General features: G+C 50.2%; 2 protein-coding genes across 13 annotated transcripts in view; one reads left to right on the top strand and one right to left on the bottom strand.

Annotated features, from left to right (window-relative positions):
* Window positions 1-5,477: 5,477 nt before the first annotated feature.
* INSM2 (INSM transcriptional repressor 2) lies at window positions 5,478-6,989 on the top strand. Its single transcript, XM_056344946.1, has one exon. The coding sequence runs from the start codon at window positions 5,478-5,480 to the stop codon at window positions 6,855-6,857; it is 1,380 nt and encodes a 459-aa protein (XP_056200921.1). The 3' UTR covers window positions 6,858-6,989.
* Window positions 6,990-8,852: 1,863 nt separating this feature from the next.
* RALGAPA1 (Ral GTPase activating protein catalytic subunit alpha 1) overlaps window positions 8,853-17,946 on the bottom strand; it is a 132,894-nt gene continuing 123,800 nt past the window's right edge. For 6 of the 12 annotated variants that reach the window (XM_056344936.1, XM_056344932.1, XM_056344935.1 and 3 more), the window contains 2 exons: window positions 11,808-11,922; window positions 8,853-10,226 (listed from right to left, as the gene is read on the bottom strand). In XM_056344936.1, the coding sequence (XP_056200911.1) occupies window positions 10,130-10,226; window positions 11,808-11,922 (212 nt within the window). In that variant the 3' untranslated portion in view covers window positions 8,853-10,129. The remainder of the gene's footprint in view (window positions 10,227-11,807; window positions 11,923-17,946) is intronic. The other 6 variants (XM_056344933.1, XM_056344940.1, XM_056344943.1 and 3 more) reach the window with 3 other exon arrangements.

The raw sequence follows: 17,946 nt of genomic DNA, 5'->3' as shown, positions 1-17,946 counted from the left end.
AGGGAAGTGGGAATTCAGTGGGGCCTGAAGAAAACGGAGGGAGAAGTAGACAGGGTGCCATGGAGAGGGGCTGTGAAAGGTCTTGAGCGACAGCCCGGAAGAATTGCCTGTTGCCTCTCCGAACCAGAGGAGTTTCATGGAGGAAGCTGGCCTTCGCACAGGGGCATGAAAAAATTCTTGGTGAGCAGAAAGAAGAAAAAGGTAAGTATTTTCCTGAGCGCTTAGCTCCCTGAACCATGTTCCTGCAGGACTGGACGTGCTCCAGCACCAGCAGAGAAGAGCAAGGCAAAGTGTGGCCATAACAAAGTATGTGTGGCTGCGATTCACCTGGTCCTGCTCTCTGCTCTCCAAAAGCCTCCTGGATTGAGCCCTGTTGGGACATTAAGCAAACTGCAGGTGTCTCTGTCCTGCCTGAACTTTACTGGAGGTAGGCATGGAGCGTAGACACTGCTCCAGAAGCTTCATTTCCTCCTGCTGCCCTCCTCTTGCCTCCTCACTCCTTGCTCTGTTCGCATGCAGAACTGCTCACCTATCTGCATGTACATCTGCACGCAGTGCAGCTGCGACTCTGCCTCGCTGAAAGCCACTATTGCTATTCAATATAATTAATAACTGTGACCTTTCTGTACAAGGAGTATCTTTTTCAGTGAATTACAACATGTAATGATGTTTGTAGGAAACAGACTGCCGAGTATCTCATGCCAAAGGAAGCCAAAGCTTCCTATTTATGACATGGGGAGATCAATAAATAACTCCATTACAGGCAAATCTGTCATAGCAAATGGCTTCAGCCTGTGAGGTACAAGCCAAAATCCAGCTGAAATCTGTAATGAAATAACAAAAGTCGTAACGGTCCCATCGAGGCTCTCGGATGACTTGTACGAGTTTGGGAATGCCAGGCTGCTCCCTGGAGAGGACCTGGTGTCCCCGCGATGGGCTGATGCAGGCAAAGATGGGGAAGAACCCAACACGCGGGAGCACTCATTTGGCCCTCCCGCTGCTGCGTACTTACGGAGCAGGGGCCTGAGCTGCAGCATCACTGTCCTCTCAATGTCAGCTTAGTGATGGCAGCATGGTGACATTAACAGCATCACTTCATTTATGAAAAAAGAGGAAGGTTGAGTATTTCCATAGTGTCTTCAAATCCCTCTAGCCTGAGTACCTTCACAGAACCGTGTTTCCTACCTTCTCTTACAGAAAGCTTTTTGTTAATATTTGAGCAATGAAGAAAACAGCAGCTGTTAGCATCGTTTTCCCCTCGAGGCAGATTGTCCTCAGGTAAAACGAAACACAATTAAGGTACCAGCAAGGTCAGTTATATTAGACAATCCATATCCTCATAATGCAGATATTTCCTTCAGTGTCTGTCACTAGCATCAAATCCCCAACTGCAGCAAGATAATTGGCAGCTTCCTTCTAGGGGGAAGATAAAATGGCTTGTGCTGCCACCAAAAACAGCTTGGATTTTGTTTGTGTAAGTGCTGGAGCCTGGGGGTGGTATCGCTCATCTAGCTATATTGCTGGACAGTCATGTATCAAGGACAGGCTTCTGAGGCGGCTTCTGTCTCCCTCCCATTTACTGCTCCTTTAATTACAAACCAGATGTTGGGGGAAGATTTAAAAGTCAACTTTATTTGAAATTCTGAAATATAAAAAACTCAACCACAACAATTTTTTTTGTGGTGGGGAGGGGAAACATGAAGGAGAGAAATGTTCTTTAATCCTTTGCTTATAGTGTTTTTCTATTTTATTTTTAACTCTTATTTTTTAAAGTTGTGGTTATTTTTTCTTTTATTAAGTGGCCAAAGGCATTTTTCTTTTTTCTTTCTGCCCCCTCAGCCCCCAGAAGAGTTTTTAGGCTTTTCTCTGAGAACCAGACCTCACTCGAGACCTCTTCCCTCCCAGCCGGGATTGCTGTCATACATTCCTTTCGCTGTTTATGCCCCGAGACTGTTCAGAAACATCAAATGCAGCTGCCTGCTTGCTTGACAACCTTTTAATTGGGGACCACATTGCACCTCCTCTCCAGTGTCCACGTAGGCTCCCAGGTGACCAGCAAGGAGCCAGCGCTGGCCTCATGCTCTGCTGGAGACATGGCTGGGGCTGGGAGCAACGGGACTCCTGCCTCGCAGCCACAGATTGTGGTCCCTGGGCGGTGTGAGGGCGCTGGGACAGAGAAGGACCTGGGTGATGAGCTGCTGGTGCTGTACTCTTGAGGCCCCTGGCAAACAGATGGAGCATCCTCCACAATCATGGAATCATTTAGGTTGGAAAAGACCTTTAAGATCATTGAGTCCAACTATTAACCTAGCACTGCCAAGTCCACCACTAAACCGTATCTCTAATGGAAGGCACCAGGAGCTCTCTGCTCCAACAGGTGAAGGTATCTAGAGGAACCTGAAGCCTGGTCCTTGCTTTGGAAGGTCCTCAAGAAGTTGACCCTGCCATCATTGAGTCTGGCTGCTGAATCTTGACAAGGCTTGAATGGATCCCACAGGCTTATTTTAGCAGTAAAGTTGAGTGTACAAGGGTAAAGGTCCCCTCACACAAACCAGGAAGCTTCTGCCAAAAGGGAGGCAGAGCAGTGCCGTACCACTCACGCTCCCGTTCCCTAACACACCAGCATGCAGTCCCAGCCAGAATGGAGAGAATGGTCCGAGGAGGCAAAGGATGTAAGAAGATGTACTGGTTCCTCTTGTTCTCAGCCTGCCAGTTCCCCACTACTGGAAGTTTGATTTCCTATTTACTGTGGGATTAACACTTTGGTTAATCTAAGGTCATCTAAGGATGACTCTCATACCTAAGTGGCCAATAGGTTTGATCAAGTCCAACCTGATTTTATCAGACTGCAGAGAACGCACTGTAAGGTCAGGAGCAATGACATTGTTCAGTTCCTCGCTTAGGAAAGCCTCAACCTTAAATAAAGTTCCCCTGGTGTATGATGTTCAGGCGGGTTAAGTGCTGCACTCTCAGCTACGTGATGGGACTAGCGGCATGCAATAAGTCAATGGGGAAAAAAAAATCCAGCAAATTTCTACAGGATGTGTGTACACACAGAATTGGTAAATATTGTTATAAATTATCTGAATTTTCTAATTGTACCATTTTTTGGAGGGAATAAAAGCTGCAGGCAAGAAGACAAACCCATGTAACAGTCTGGAAAGCTTAGAAGACGCAAGATCTGGGTGTAATGCTGGTCCCCATGGTTAAACTCACTTGTGAATGTGGGGAGGGAGGGAAAATAATCTGCAATCGTAGAATAACGACCCTGCGAGTGGGAGTCTGGGCACTGGGAGCCAGCACTGGGGCAGGGGCAGCCTGGGGAAACCAGTATGTTCACTGAGACCACCAAGGCACAAGGTGGTTGCAACAATCTGAATCCCAAAGCAATTTTGCTGTGGTTTTTGTTAAAGATCCACGGGTGCTGGCACGTGCTGCACCAAGACCAATGGCGGGATGATGGGTTCCGCAGTTTTGGGCCCCACCTCAGAAACCGATAATTGGGAGGCAGGCGGGGAAGGCTATGAGAAGGCTGCGCTGCGAGGGCACTGCGGCACACGGCACATAGGGGAGGCACAGGGCCCCACGGAATCACGGGGAAGAGTGGAGGAGCGCGGCGGGCACGGCAGGCACGGCGGCGGGTGGGGGTGTGGAGCAGTGACTCCACCTCTGCCACTTTGGAAGGGGAGGCTCTAAGCTACCCCAGGGCCATGTCAGACCATGGCACTGGGGCCTGAAGATACTCCCCGTCACAACTCCAGCCTCTGGCTTTTCCTGGAAAAATGTTCAGAATGCCAGTAAAGGTGCTCAGTGCACCTGCTTTCCAACCAGCACTTCACCTCCTGCTCCTCCTCTGTCGGGAGAGGCATCGCTGGGTTCCTCACCCCTTGGGACAGAAGCGGAGCTGGACGTTCCTCCCACAGGCTATTTATGCAACGTGACAAAAGCAAATGAAATATTAATGGGAACGTTGCTTGCAATGGGAAACTGGAAAGACTATTTAGGTATGGCTTGGAGGGACAGTACAAACCAGTGGGTCTGTAAGCAGAGATCCAGCTACTCAGTGAGAAATGTAGCTGGGAAGTCCCAGTTACACTTGTCAACGCAAATATTGGGCAAAAATCACACAGCAAGTCAGTGCGCCTAGTTGGCCCCAGTTACAGCGGTTTGTACTAACAAAAGGTGATCTCTAGCCCGCAGAGCCTATAATCTAATCTAAAATTCAGTGCAACCATGAAAATGGAGGAAAATGGGAGAGTAATGTAAAACATGATTAAGACTTTGCTAAGCAAAAATAATCTGAGCACTTACACAGACAAGCGGTTGAGCGTTTTGAGCAGGTGGGGCAGGTTCTGTTCTTGCACCAAGGCTGTAAACCTTTCTTGCCACCTCTGGAAAGCCCCCTCGACCTAGAGGCGCCGGTCCTCCCTTGCTCCCGGTGCTCCCTCGCTTCTCCTGCTAGGGGATGCTCCCACCGCGCCGAGTGCGCCCGTGCGCCCGGGGCCGGGGGTGTCCGTCCCTGGGGAAGGGATGGAGGGAGGCTCCAGCGTGGTCCTTGTCCCCTGCACGCCATCTTGTGCGCCGTGCGAGCGGGCGGGCTGCGGGCAGGGCAGCGCCGTCCTGCCTCCCGCCGGGCGCGGTGAGGGACCGGGGGCACAGGGGCTGCGGGCACGGGCGGGGGGGCGGATGGCTCCCCGCCGCCGTGGCACCGCGCTCCCCACCCACGCAACGGCGTTTCCGAAAGGGCCATTAGCGGTGTGGCGGCACCGGCACTGCCTTGCCTCGGGGTGCCCGCGCTGCCCCCCGGCTCACGGCACTCACGAAGGGGCCGGGCATTGCACCGGGGCGGGGTGGGGGTGTGTGGGGGTGCGGGTGGGGGTGTGTGGGGGTGTGTGTGGAGCTTTGGGCCCTCTTGCAGTTCTGTGCAGCCACCCACGGGTGAAGCCGCCGGCGGACCGCAGCCGCTGCACTGAGCGGCGATGCGGCGGCTTAAGCGGGAGCGGCCCCGCCGCTCTTCCACCGGGAGCCCACCGGGGCACCAGATCTTTGCGGCTGCGGTGGGAGAGCTGCTGTGGCGGTGCCGAAGGACGGAGCGGGCTCCCAGCTCCCGCTGCCCCTCAGCCGCCAGCCACGGGGGCGGCCCCGGCGGCGGGCGAAGGCTCCGGCACACGCACCCACCGCGGGCGCCCCCCCGGCCCGCGGTCCCTCTCCCGTCCCGGCGCACGCTGCCGCTCCCCCGGCCCCGCCGGCCGCCGCGTCCCCCGCCTCCGCAGCCCCAGCGCCCCCTCCCCGCCAGCGGGGAGCCCCGGCCCGGCCCGGCCCGGCCCGGCCGCCGCCTCCCCCCGCCGCCAGCGCCGGCCCCAACTCCTCATTGGCCGCCGCCGCCGGAGGGAGGATGACGCCCGGGCGGGAGCGGGGCCGGGGGTATAAAGGCCGGGCGGGCCGGTGCCGCCGCGCTCCCGCCGCCCCGCCCCGCCATGCCGCGCGGCTTCCTCGTCAAGCGCAGCCGGCGCCCCGGCGGCTCCTACCGGGCGCGCCCGCGGGAGCGGGATCCGGAGCGGGACCAGCCGCCCGCCCCGCCGCCGCCGCCCCCGCCGCCCGTCGCCGGGGACAGCCCCGCCGGTAGGCAGGGGGCGGAGGAGGAGGAGGAGGAGGGCGAGGAGGAGGAGGGCGCCGTCGCCGCCGCCGCTTGCCCCGCGACGTGGCCCCCCGGCGGCGGCCGCGGCGGCCCCGGGCTCGCCCCGCCGGAGGGGCCGGCCGCCTGGGGGGCAGCGGGGCCTTGCAGCGCGGCGGGGCCGCGGGCGGCTCTCTTCGAGCGCTGCCTCAGCTCCCCCGCCTCCGCCGAGTCCTTCCCCCTGGCCGCCTCCTTCCCGCCCGCCGAGAAGCTGCTGCTGCAGCCCCGCACGCCGCTGCCCGCCCCGCCGTCGCTGCCCGCGCTGAAGCGGCCGCCGCGGGCCAAGGCGCCGGGCAAGAAGGGCAAGGCCACGCGGAAGCTGAGCTTCGCCGACGAGGTGACCACCTCGCCCGTGCTGGGGCTGCGCATCAAGGAGGAGGGGCCCGAGGGCCGGCCGGGGCCGGCGCCGCCGGCGGGGCGCACGCCGCTGGGCGAGTTCATCTGCCAGCTGTGCAAGGAGCAGTACGCGGACCCGCTGGCGCTGGCCCAGCACCGCTGCTCCCGCATCGTGCGCGTCGAGTACCGCTGCCCCGAGTGCCACAAGATCTTCAGCTGCCCCGCCAACCTGGCCTCGCACCGCCGCTGGCACAAGCCGCGGCCCGGCCCCAGCGCCGACGGCCCCGCCGCCCCGCCGGGCAAGGAGAACAGCCCCGAGCGGCGGCCCCGCGGCCCCGCCGCGCCCCCGGCCCAGCCGCCCCGTCAGCACCGCGGCGGCGCGGAGAGCGCCGGCGGCGCCCCGGCCCCCCCCGGCCCCGCTCCCGGCGGCCCCGGCGGGGAGGCCTTCGCCTGCCCATGCTGCCAGAAGCGGTTCCGGCGGCAGGCCTACCTCCGCAAGCACCTGGGCACCCACGGGGCGGCGCGGCCCGCCGCCTACGGCCCGCCGGAGCGGGGGCAGCTCGCCTTCGCCTGCCACCTCTGCGGCGCCCGCTTCCCCTCGGCGGACATCAGGGACAAGCACCGGCTGTGGCACGCCGTGCGGGAGGAGCTGCTGCTGCCGCCGCCGCCGCCGGCCGGGCCCCCCGAGGGCGGCGCGGCGGGCGGCGAGCGGCAGGGCTTCCCCTGCAAGCACTGCCCCGCCACCTTCTTCAGCGCGCCCGGGCTGGCGCGGCACGCCAGCAAGTGCCACCCGCCGGAGAGCAGGCAGGTCCTGCTGCTCCAGGTGCCCGTCCGGCCGGGCTGCTAGGCCGGCGGCCGCCCCCGCGATGGGATCGCTCCGGGAGCCCGGGCGAGCCGAGCGAGTCCCGTCCGTGCTGTAATTCCTATGGAAAGTCGCCGTACTCGCAGCTACCACGGCGGAGGAGCCGCCCGCGGACCCCCGCCTCCCCGGCCGGTGGGTAGCGGCGCCGGGCACGGCGGCAGGCGCTGAGAGCCCCGCGGGGGCGGGAGGCGGAGCTGCCCCGCGCTGCCGGGGCCGGCGGCGGCCGGGCGGGGGGACCCGGGCCCAGCCGGGATCTGCCGTGGCGCGGGCAGTGGCCGGGGGGCCGGGGCTGGGCCCGCCGAGCGCCCGCCGTCCGTGGCCAGTCTCGGGTCGCAGTGCCGCGGTGCGGGCCGTGTTCGGAGGAGGGGAATTATTTTTCCCGAGAGAAGGAGCCCGGTCTAGTGACCTTGTTTAATAGCCTCGGCCCCCGAGCTTCTGCATTTCGGTTGTTGTGAGGTGTTTTGTTTGCTGTACTCTGTACTAAGGTAGTCGAGAAGGTAAATGTTCATATTAAGTCAATGTCGAGTCCTATGATAGCTAGCAAAACGTATGGAAAATTATTCGTGCTGTCAGCTTAACTGAAATACGAGGTGTTGATCTATAGCCAAGTACGCAGCTCCCGCTTCCCCCGCGTTCCCGGGCGCCGGCGATCCGCGCCTCCCCGGCAGCCGCCCCTTGCACCACCCGCCCCGTCGGGGCGCCCCGGCCCGGGTCACCGGCCCGGGCGGGCACAGGGTCCGGGTCCCCGCCCCAGCCTTTTCGGGCGGCCTCCGCCCCCCGCTGCCGTGAGCGGCACCGCTGCCGTGCGCTCCGCCGAGCCCCGGGGGCAGCGGGAACCGTGTGCGCGGGTGACGGGCTCCCTTGTCCCCAGCAAGACCTACCTTTGGCAAAGCAACCCGAGGGGCGTATTCCCTGGCTTTAACGGTAGTCTGGCCAAACGCTTGGAAATCCTGTCAAACGTACCAGCTACTGACATTTCGGTCGGTATTTATTTATTAATTTATTTATTTATTTATTTTGCCACGCATCGCTGCTTCTTTCTAAACGGGACTGCAGGTTGAGGCCAGAAATAAGGGGGAGCAAATTCAATAAAGGATTCAAAACAAAGCTTATGCCTTTCTTGAATTCGGCAGGACAAAGTGGCTCAGCCGGTGATTTCTGAAGAATTGATCCCGACCGTAGTCTTTGTTCTAACACTCTGAAATGAGCATGCAAAATATGTCAATCTTTTGATTAGCATCCTCTAAGGCCATTATTTTTGTAGTTTTCTATTTTGTTACACCCAACAAAAGATTCACGTGTATCATGCCCAAAGGCTGAATGCAAGCGATAAGTGCTTTATTTTCAATGTGCTTAACGGACTTCCTAGTTTTAGTTCCAGGACCTGGACAAATGCATTAATACAATATAACTTAAAGCAGCCAAGATTTGCTGTCTGATGAAGGAGGCTAAACTTGCAGCGAGCTCTTCTCATATGCCAGAAATAAAGCATATTATCTTAAGTTGTGCATTTTTCCATCATTTGTTGGTAACGGACGCTTAGGTAAAAGTGCCCATTTATGCAGTTAAATGAGTTCTCCCCTGGAAAAGGTCACTACGTTTTTTTTTTAAATCATCGCTCTCCTTTCTCCAGTTGTGCAGCCAAAGACGAAGGGCTCCGGACCACAGAAACCTGACAGTTATTTATTAAGTGCTCCTGCAGTTAGTGCTCAAACCACCAGCCTGCAGGCGGGAATGTTCTGCACTCTTGAGTTCCCTGCGGAGCTACGCGTATTGTATTTACAAAATCTGGGGAAAAGTTTTCAGTATGGCATTCTTGCTTTGGGTTGGGAAAGAGCTCCTAAGAACTCATGTGTACTTATGAAATACTGATGAAAACTAAGCTGTGCATTGCACTTAACTGCTCCATGCGCAATATGCTATTCTTCTATAAATTGGAGTAAGAATCTAATCGCTGAGGTGAATGACTAATATACAAAAGCTGGTAAGAATAATTTTATTGTCTTATTAAATAGCATGTCTTCTCTTCAACCATTACAAATTTGTAGATACTACATCAATGACGATACATAATTTATCTTTTTATTGTTGCCCATATGATATATTTACACATGCAGTTAGTACTGATGTCATGCTACATTTTGTTAACAGCATTTTGTTGTTTGCCAGACTCAAAATGTGAGCATTTCATCTTCTGTAGGAAAATACCTCTGGGTGGGTGGAACGTGTGTACTAACCTGCACTCACAGGGTTGGAATTGTCAGCATTTCAGGCCAGGCTCCTGGAGCACGTTCCCTTTTCTTCCCTAGTACACATCATCAGAGCAATGAATTTCTATCAGGAAAGTGCCCTTTTTTTTTTTCCTTCCTTTTTTTTTAATGTAAGAAATAAGAATGTATTTCTAGACCCAGCAGCCTGGTGATAAAGGCTAAAACCCATGAAACTCAATGGCATTTACTATTGATACCGCTTGGAAAAGCAAACGTTATAAAAATATTTGGAAGCCAAGCATAAGTAGAATTTCAGCACAGTGGTGGTTTTTTTCTGGCATAGATTATGGCATCACCTGCACAGTTAATGAAATGATACATTGCTTCGTGAAGAAAGAGTTGGTGCTACGAGCAAGTTATTTTGTTTGGACTCTGTAATGCTTGAAAGCCCGCTGAACTATTTTATTCTTAACATAAATAATCTGTACACATCCTGTGCATTAACATTGTGACATCTGACAAAGACTTTACAAACGTAACTTCAATTTAAAATTGTACATTCATTTTCAAATTGTACATATTTCTTTCTTTGTTACAGAGAAAATTGCAGTGGGGCACAATAAATATAGTGTAATCAAACTGCAGTCTCCAATTCCATATATGACTCAAGATCAACCAGCGTTAAAAATGACTACTGTTAAGATATCGCAATCATCCAGGAAGGTAAAAGGTGCAGAGGACAAACTGCACTGCACTGCACTGCACCAAAAAAAAAAAAAAAGTCAGCCTGGAGTTTGATAAAAAACCCAAAAGTTAAAATATTAAAGTAAAATTCCAGTGTCACTGTTTAAAAGAAACATACAGAAAAGGGGGATGCAGGGGATGGGCACACACAGATTAGAGACATTATCCTTTCATTGAAGGCGGTGAGTCACTGCGGGAAGGGTGGCCGACCGCTGGTCACTGGGAAGCTGCAGGCATCTCGCCACTTAGGACTTGTTGGCTGAGCCAGAGGAGCGGCGCAGTTTCATGGACATGCGGCTTTTGCTAGTCCGAGGAGACATTGGAGAGGCTAAGTCTGTTCCATCCACCTGTGCTGTTGCTGCTGCTGGAGTTTCTCCCGGCTGAGTCTCTGGGCAGAAGCCTGCAGAGGACAGCAAGAACCAGACAGGTCAGTGCTGCCTGCCGCACTCGCAGCACGGGATCTATTTCAGAAGGGGCAGAGAGGAATTTCAGTGCTGCTGTCACTCCCACAGCCTCTCCTAGCCCTTTACCGGCTGTGGGTGACGGTACTGCACGCCGAGCTAGCAACTGCCACAAACCCACCTCTAGAGAAATGATGCCAGAAACCACTGAGCTACAGGACTGCAGACCCCCCCTCACCCTCAGCACCCGAGGCAGCACTGAATGGGCGATGCTCTCCCGCTAACCGGGAGAGCAAGCACCTCCAGTTCCCTCGCGGGGATGGGGAGCCTTTATCCAAAACACAACCCAGAAGAATCCAGTCTTTAATGAGAACATGAAGGTTAAGAGCTTGTTGCACATGAAGGGAGCTCTGGGAATGCAGCTGAAGAGGTGGAGTGAATCAGGGGCCAGCTGGGAGAGGATGTCTTCTCCCATCCCAACTTTAGTTGGTGCTTCCAAAGGCAAATTCCTACAGGGCCCACAAGGCAGAAGCTTGAACAGATCCTACTAACTGGATGCACTATACGTTAACGTTTCTTTGTAAAAGGAACAAGATGAATTTGAGACAACGGCATGTCGTGCATTAGCCCAGCGCCCAGAGCTGTGCTCCAGCGTGCCCCGCGCCCTTGCTGCAGGAGGACAGGGCTCCTCCTTACAAACAGCCCATCTCCAAATCTTCCCTCGTAGGCACACAAAAGGAAAAGGAGAAAATACGACATGAGAATTAAGCTCTCCTTCCCGTGTGCACAAAATTAACGCTATGCACTCACATCCACAAAACTGAATGGCATTTTAATTAGCCATTTACAGAGACTGACAGCCTGATTGAACTCGACTACCTCAGTGGCCACCGATCGCTTCTGACCCATATAAATTACGGACAGAAGCTTAGTCCCGCAGAAGTCAATGGGGAAACCCCTGCTGACTTCAGTAAGCCAGAAATGACTTGCTATTTCTTCCACATCATGCTATTACTGGTAATTCTTTAAAATAATAATGCAATAATCAGAACCGAAGATCTCTCCCCCTCAGTACACATTTTATATATAAGGGGTGCAAAACCCATTCAAAACCGATCACAATTTATTTGGAAAGACTCCTCTAAAATCAAACGAGGCCATCAGGTAAGGAGTCTAAGAGTACATTTAAAACATACTGTCATAAACCTCTGTGATTTAGTGACCTGGCTGTCCTCCTTGCCTGGTCCATCACCTGCCTGCTCCAGAGGGAGGGCACAGCACTTTCTATCTTTTTCAAACTGACACAACCCATCGAAGTGACAGGGAGGAGAAAGGGCTGTTATTTGCTCCCCAGCTGGTGATGGTAATTCTGTTCATGAACTAGGTACTTCATGGCCAAACAATCTGGAAAAGCACAATAATGCCTGACTCACTATGCCTTATACAAAAAGGCAGGCAGGGAAACATGCACTCTCATTTTCTGAAATTCTATCTTGTTCTAATTTTACAAGGAATTAAAGCATTTCAAATGGTGGAAGTTAGAGAACAGAAAATAACCGTTGTTGTTTTGCACAGCATACCATTCACAGCTAGCGTGAAAGACCTTCCGTTTCAAGCCTTTGCCCTTTACCTTGATGTGGCCAATGCTTTCTAGTGGAGGTTTTGGAAGGAGAAGAAATATCACAGCATTTCTTTCTTTGTTGAGAATGAAGAAGTGATGAGGAAGGAGTGGAAAGAAGTGAGGAAGGGGGAGGAGAAAAGATAAAAGATAACAGGTGTGAGACATGAGACACGAACCGCAGAGATTGAAGGGTATTAACAGATGAGCACAGAAAACGGAATTTCGCATTTCATTATGCAATTGCTGCTCATGCTACAGGTTAAAAAGAGTGATGAGTTAGTTATGTGCAATGAAGCAACAGCTCTGAAATCCAGCATCATACTTACCAACTAAGCATTACAAGAAAAAAAAAAAAAAAGAAGGGAGAGAGAAAGAAAAGATTTCTATAACATTATCCAGATCCAGCAAACTTATTCATAGCAACTGAGATACATCCTAAACATTGTCTGAAATGCTTGCTTAAAGTCTGTGAAAACAGTTAAATACTCACACACATACACACAATTGAGAAGGAAAAACAAATGGCAACTTGATATATGGCTTCTGCTCCCCAGCTGTTTCACAGTATGCTAAAATTACAGCCAGTCTCAACATGAGACACCTGAAATCACGTGAAGAATAAAACCCAGAGTATTTAAGCTAGTCTGCATCTAAGGGTCAAACCCTAGTGTGAAATTTTACCACGGGTTGGATAAAGACAATCTTAACACCTCCCTCCCCCCTGTTATTTCAATTACGGTATTATTTTGGTTGTATCTTAAAATTAACGCTTCCAATTCCTGCAGGCAGAAGCACTGATTCACACGTAATCCCATGTTTTTAAAGAAACTGACTTAAAACTATTGAAGAACAGAAGTCATGTAAAGTGATTTTCACATCTGAACATACCACACCAGAAGAGTGAAGAATAACGGCACTTAAAATAGATTTAAAGGTCTGACAGCAATCAACAAACTGATTAGTAACTAAATTTCTTTGGATTTTAGATAAGCATATATATCTATATATACATACATACGCACATACACACACGTGGATATAAAATGTGGCATACAGAAATTTTGCAGGTTTTGTTTCCCCTTCACAATTTTAAAACCTTCACTGTAAAATGTTATTATCTTTCTCTCTCTAGACAGTGAAATATTTAGTTATCCAAAATATAAAAATAGGGTTAAATAAGAAGGCTTTATTGACAACTGACCTAGAAACGGAAAGTTCTGTAAAATAAGATGTGTTGAGGTTTTTAAGAGTTTGAAAAATGTCAGGAAGTGATCCATATTTTTCAACTCTTAGGGCTGACAAGCGACAAATATCATAACCTGATGGGCTATGATATTTTGGGGCTGTAATGTAAGGCCATTTCAGTTGCTTCTGAACAAGGAGGTGGATCAACAAAGTTGAAATGCGACATTTTCACCCTCCATTTGAAAATTTTAGGATCTCCTATTAATAGCGTGTTGGTTGTTTGACTCGGAAATTAACTATTTAAATGTAAACCAGAATCCTAACTACACACAGACTTAGAAGTGAGGTGAGGTGGAGGAATCCAGAGGTATCATAACACACGCATTGCCATGACTCATCCCACTCATCAGTTCTGACTTTCAAAGAGGTGAGAAATTCACCAAGCAGAACTGACAGGGTGCTGGTAAGCCAGGGTGCATGGTAAGGCTGCTCTCAGTGCTTCTGGCTTTATCGCACCTTGTTGCCTGGGTCAACATTTTCCTGAGTGCCATCTCTGAGAATGACCACAGAGGAAAATATAATTTGTGCATGTTGGTAGATTTTGATGGTCCTTTAAGATACTTCATTGCCCCTCACCTGACCTCTAGGGAAGATGGCAATCTTTTTTGTGCAGCTTGTGCCCTTTGCCACTCTTACAAATTCCAGTCCAAATCCAGCCAAGTCATCCATGATGCTCAACAGAGCCTTGCTAGAGTCAAGTCAATTAAGTCTCTCACTAATTTTGGGAGATGAGGAAAGGAAGCAAGAAGTGGATGCAGAAGGACTGCAAACGCAGCTGCAAAGCGAGATGATGAGGAAGAGACCGTCTAAAGACCTAGGCGACTGGAACTGAGTAGGAGAGAAAGAACTAAGAGCCAGACACAGGAAAGAACACAGCAAAAATGATGAAGTTTATGGCAAAAGAGCAACAGAGTCCACGTCCAGTGAAGAATGCTCTTCAGAACCTGCCTGGAAACATGAGTGTTGGTCAGCTAGTATCTGTGAAACCTACTGGCAGAATTCCCAACCTTTCCACTAGCGGAGATTCAGGCAGAGATCAGACAGCTTACCCTTGCCACCATTTACTGCCCTATCTCAGTCTGCAGGAGGTGGGGCTGGATCTAGAGGTTGCAGTTTTGCTTATGAATCATGTGGCTGTTCATCAGTGTTAGGGAATTTCTCTTTTGCCCTACGCCTTAAAACAAAAATGGAAGGAATTACACAAGGAAAGTGTTGTCACAAGACAATAAATTCCTAAAGCCAAACGTTCAGAAACTAGAAAACGTCAGGATTATAATTTCTTTCTGTCCCCTCGCGTGTATCATGGGATGCTTTTTAATTGCACAGTCATATTCTATTTTTTTCAGTAAACCCATTTCATTAAATGTAGAAAGTTGATCTGTTTGGGTTTCTAGCTGCCCACACTGAATTTACTGCCTCAAAGTGCTGAGGAGCCTCAGCTTACCATCACCCAAGCAGTTGACTTATGGACAATAGTTAACACGTAAGGTTTCAGCTTCAGTTGTTCCAATACGAAATTTTGGGAAAATTTCAGTAAGTTTTGAGGTTTTGCTCTGATTTGGAATGAAAAAAACACTTCCTAAGTTTGGACTGGAGAAGGGATAATGAGAAACTCTTCCCGGCCCTGCCAGACATACCAGCCCTCGCTTCTGCATCTCAGCTTCACTTCCAATCACAAATTTCAACCAGCACCATCAACAGATGTTGCTCAGACCCTTCTACGGTGAGAAAAGCACCATCACTCTCACCCCCAAAGGGGTAACACAGTCCCAGAAAGATTCTCAGTTCAAAGTGACACAGCAAGCAAGCAGCAGGCGGGATGAAGATGCAGGCTGCTGGGGTTTTGTGCCCGGCTGAGGTGCTGATACCCCGACACCCCCCTGCCTCCTTGCCTGTACGGTGGCATCCCACTTACTTCAGGAGCGGGGCAGCAGAATTGTTCTGAGCAAGGCTCAGAAACACAGGCTCAGAAAAATACTGGAACGATTGTTGGGGTCAAAAAGTCTGATGCTAATGTAAAAAGACTAATGTAGAGATTGATAAGATTTACTGTTCTGAGGCACAATTTTCAGTAGGAAGAGAGGGGACAAAAGATAAGAGAAAACCCAAACCCAAGCCGTCAGTACATTTTGAAGCTCAGAGTCTCAGCGTTATGGGGTCAATACGCCCTTCAATATCATCGAGCTTACCATTGACAGTTCCCTCAGCCCAGTCTGCTGTCACAGAAACCTGGGTTGCTCGATCGCTCTGTAGGAGGGGTTACTCCCTTTAACAGAGTCTTTGCAGTTATTTCGTTTAACAGTCAGCACAACATAAAAAATCCTGAGGCAACTGAATTATATTCTGTGATTCAGTGCAGGTAACTCTCATTTTTTTTAAATGCACACATCTACTACAATAGTCAGGTTCCTAAACACGGGACGGTGGACTTGTCAGATAATTTGACAAGGCAGACTAAGTATCTCGATAAAACAGCAGCAGCCACAATTGTGCTGAAGAACAACCACTGTAAGGAAGGAAACAGCTTCTGCTGAGGGCTGAGCCTTTGGTAAAATATCAATTCAACCTGGGGAAACAGTTTGTTACCAAATGGCATGCTCTCTATTTGCTCCGATTATCATAGCTCGAATGAAAAAAACTGGCATGCTGAAACCGGCCAACGGGACCCCAACAACAACAAAATTACAACACCTGGTGATGGGCTGTAGGAGCTTCACAGTTTCTATAGATCTTTCTTAGAAGAAGAAATGGTATATAATATTTTATAAAAATTAAACATATTCAGCAATTGTAATCTTTGAGATCATAATCCAATTAAAGAATCAAGTCTGTAATATCTAAAATGTGGATTTTTTTCTAGTCTTTTCTGGTCAATTAATTTTCCTTTTAAAAATACACACAGACGAAGTAATTAATATTTAAAAAAATAATTGTGATGTATTTTTAGAAGCTGGTCAGAAATTTTCAGGCGACATGGACATGTCTGGCAGGGAGCCTGCAAGGTTTTGTCTGAGCCATCTTGGGGGTGATGAGTGCGTGTGGATTCCCAGGCAGGACTCCAGTGCCACTCCTATGTGCAATCCTGGCACAATTCAGAGCTCTGTACCGATTTTTCAAGAAATCTGCTTGTTTCAGGGACTCTGGAAACTTATGGGTATCTATCTTTTAATAGCACATCTGGTGGACTCTTTCTTGGGATGATGGTCCGTCAGAGTTCTGGGTCATCTGTAGCCACCTGGCTTACAGGTCTGCCTTCGCCAGAACTGGAAACCAGTGGTTTCCAGACTAACCCCAAGCCCTGGGGCAACCTTTTTGGCAGATTACTGCCAAATTTCTACCTGCCTCAGGCTTTAGAATTTGTGCCCTCCAGAGTCAGCTTAGAGGCAGATGGTGTGGTGTTACTCCAGGCACTCTGTCCTGGAGCCGAGTATCCGAGCTGCAGGAGCCCCAGGCGGAACAGGGCTCAGCCAGCCTCCAGGCTGCAAGCGGGACTGCCAGAGCATCCCCCGCTTCCCTGGGCTGACATGGAAGCTTAGAGTCTGGCAGGTCTGGGGACAGGTCCTTGGACTCTGGTGCCGGGTCACACTGTGCTGCATGTCTGTCCTAGGAAGCTCCTGGCTGCTCCTGACACTGACGTGTTGGTCAGGTCCACTGCACAGCACAAGGTCCAGAAGAACGTGGTCCTCAGGACCAGACATCACGTTTCACAGTATACACACACGCATACACGCGGATGTGAAATACATCACAAGCTCCTATTAACGAGATTCCCACAGAAAATTGTTACATTTGATAGAAACGTTAAGTCTAAAATCAAGTTTCTAAAAATCATAATCTTTTTCCAGGTCACGTTAGAGAATGCCAAGGATGACTAGGACAATTTTTAAAGGCATACAGGAATTGCCACTGTAGAGCAGCGTTCTCTGATGCACCAAACTAGTACAGAAAAGCAGCTTTGCTTCACCCTGAAAGAATGAACTAGAGGAAGAGGGCAGAACGATTTAGCCTGGAACGAGGCTTCCGAAAGCAAACAGGCAGAACTGATACAAGTGCACTAGAATATAGAATATATGCTAGCCATAAAGTGTCTGAATACTTACTGAGTGCATTAGGTAGGAAATGTGGCAAGGACTGGTACCCCTGGTTATTGTTTTTAATGTTTCTAGTTACAGATTTTTTCCTACTCAAATGCTTTCATACGTTAAATTATATTACTATTTTTAATACTGATTTAATCAGTTTTAAATTACATTCAATTGTTTCTCTCTCATCTTGACTATTTGCACTAGCATAACTATTATACCACTTAGACTTTGAACCTGCACCTCATTTCTACTTATGGTTTATACTTTCAAGTGAAGGAGTCTCAACGTTTTAACATCTCTGTCATTCTTTCTGCAGTCATTATCACAACTCTTCTATAATTTAGAGTTTATTTTTGCGATTAGGAAACAAATTTTGATGACAACTTGCCCAATTGTTCTTACAGAATTTATTTTATTTAGTTTTACAGCTTTTCCACAGAAGCATTTTGATTTATTCATCATCAAATAAAGGTTTCAGAACCAGGAATTTCAAGTGTTACAAATTCTTCTTCTCCTTCTCTCCTATGTTATCACTGCAGAATGTCTTACAACATCAATGAAAGACAGTACAGGGTACAAAACACACCACTGCCATCCAGCACTACTTGTCATGCTGAGAAACAAAGGTCGACACAATAAAGTGTTACTCATTCAACAACTGTCTCTATCATTAGTTACCTTAATCCCAGAACCAGTGTTAGTGCTTCATGCAGACCTGAGGTTAGTAAAAGACTAAAACTTTAAGAAGATGTAGTGTTCATTTCTCAA

Source organism: Falco biarmicus, chromosome 7 (assembly GCF_023638135.1).
Source record: "Falco biarmicus isolate bFalBia1 chromosome 7, bFalBia1.pri, whole genome shotgun sequence".
Classification (NCBI taxonomy): Eukaryota; Metazoa; Chordata; class Aves; order Falconiformes; family Falconidae; genus Falco; species Falco biarmicus.
Note: the sequence above shows the minus strand (reverse complement) of the source record. Positions and strands in the feature narration are given on the sequence as shown.

Excerpts from the sequence above, each read along its gene's own strand:
- INSM2 (XM_056344946.1), top strand. The coding sequence starts at position 5,478 with ATGCCGCGCGGCTTCCTCGTCAAGCGCAGCCGGCGCCCCGGCGGCTCC.